This window comes from Volvox carteri (genome assembly GCF_000143455.1).
Source record: "Volvox carteri f. nagariensis unplaced genomic scaffold VOLCAscaffold_81, whole genome shotgun sequence".
Classification (NCBI taxonomy): domain Eukaryota; kingdom Viridiplantae; phylum Chlorophyta; class Chlorophyceae; order Chlamydomonadales; family Volvocaceae; genus Volvox; species Volvox carteri.
In genome coordinates this window covers 16,886-18,269 of record NW_003307624.1, presented here as the reverse complement: position 1 = coordinate 18,269, position 1,384 = coordinate 16,886, and the positions used below count along the sequence as shown (strand labels likewise).

The 1,384-nt window shown below is 54.8% G+C and overlaps 1 protein-coding gene across 1 annotated transcript in view; it reads right to left on the bottom strand.

Annotated features, from left to right (window-relative positions):
* VOLCADRAFT_107845 (uncharacterized protein) overlaps window positions 1-1,384 on the bottom strand; it is a gene marked incomplete at its 5' end in the record, with an annotated part of 27,023 nt that overhangs the window by 19,480 nt on the left and 6,159 nt on the right. The window contains 2 exons of the mRNA XM_002957826.1: window positions 266-469; window positions 940-1,064. Coding sequence (XP_002957872.1) covers window positions 266-469; window positions 940-1,064 — 329 coding nt within the window. The remainder of the gene's footprint in view (window positions 1-265; window positions 470-939; window positions 1,065-1,384) is intronic.

Below are 1,384 nucleotides of genomic sequence, written 5' to 3'. Positions count from 1 at the left end.
TGTTGGAGAGGAAGGGGAAGGAGGAGGCTTGAGAAGGAAAACCCGCAAGGACAGCCTTTCGCTGTACAAGCAGCCGCATGTGCATATATATATGACTTAGATATGTATATATACATGTGCATGTATATATATATATATACATATATAAGTCATATGTATATATATACATACCTTTCGCTGTACAAGCAACCCCATGTGCATATACATATATATATATATACAAGCTCGAACGCATACATACATACACACCTGTAGGCGCGCACACCAGCATGTTCTCTCCACTGAACATGGCGCAATCCGCCACCCTCGACTGGATGCGGTTGAGGGACTCCATGCCCGCAAAGGCCCCTCGGGCCCAATCAGGCAGCTCCGAAACCTTGCGCAGCTTCTCACCGTCCGCGAAGGGCTTGGGCTTCAGAGCGGGCACCTCCACCTCCTCATAGCCCTTGTATACGCGGCGCTGGGAGCCCTACAAGTCAGGCAGTGGTGGTGGTGGTGGTGGCGGTGGTGGTGGGAGTTGTGTGGGTGGTGGATGGGGATGGCGGTGGGAGGAGGAGGAAAGCGCTCCCACCCCACGCGATAAGAACTCACACGCGCACAGACTAATGCACTACTTCCCTCCCCAACAGGCCAGCAGGCCATCAGCAAACACATACCTACATACACATACATGCATGCACACACATACATACATACACACGCATACTTTTCCATGAGGCGCACACACACACAGACAGCGCCACGCACCCAACCCCGCCCCCCACCCAACCCCCTAAACAGTCCAAACCGAACACTCGGTGCCATCTCCACCCCTTTACACACATACATACACACACACGTCGTTGGCGCAGCTGGGCAGCAGCCCCTCTGGCCAGCGTCGTCAGGCCCGGCAAGATATTCGTAATAACTACACACACACACACACACACACAGATTCACCTGCGGCAGCGCCACGCTCTTGTTGCTCATGAGGTGGCTTCCCTGCCTGAAGGCCAGGCTGTCCAGAGCCACTGAGTGGCGGCCCGCGGTGGCGCCCCCCCCGCCACCCGCATCCCCGCGGGCACCTGCGGAAGGGGGGGAGGGGAGAGGTGTGTGTGCGTGATAAGAAGAAGGGTTGGGTTAGCAGGGTTGACAGGTTGGACTGAGGAAGGGTAATGGTGGTGAGAGAAAGCCGTTGGCCCAAATTGAGAAACGAAGGCAGAGTGTTGGAGGAAGAGAATGGCACACCGGGAAATTGCCATTTAATGGCTTCGGAAAGGTGTGGTGGTGGTGATGGTGGTGGTGATATGATAGTGGTTTGGATGTCAGACAGGGGACAGGGGAGTAAGAAGCAGCAGGTTGCGATAGACAAACCCACATTTCACCCCCTCCATCAACACAGCTA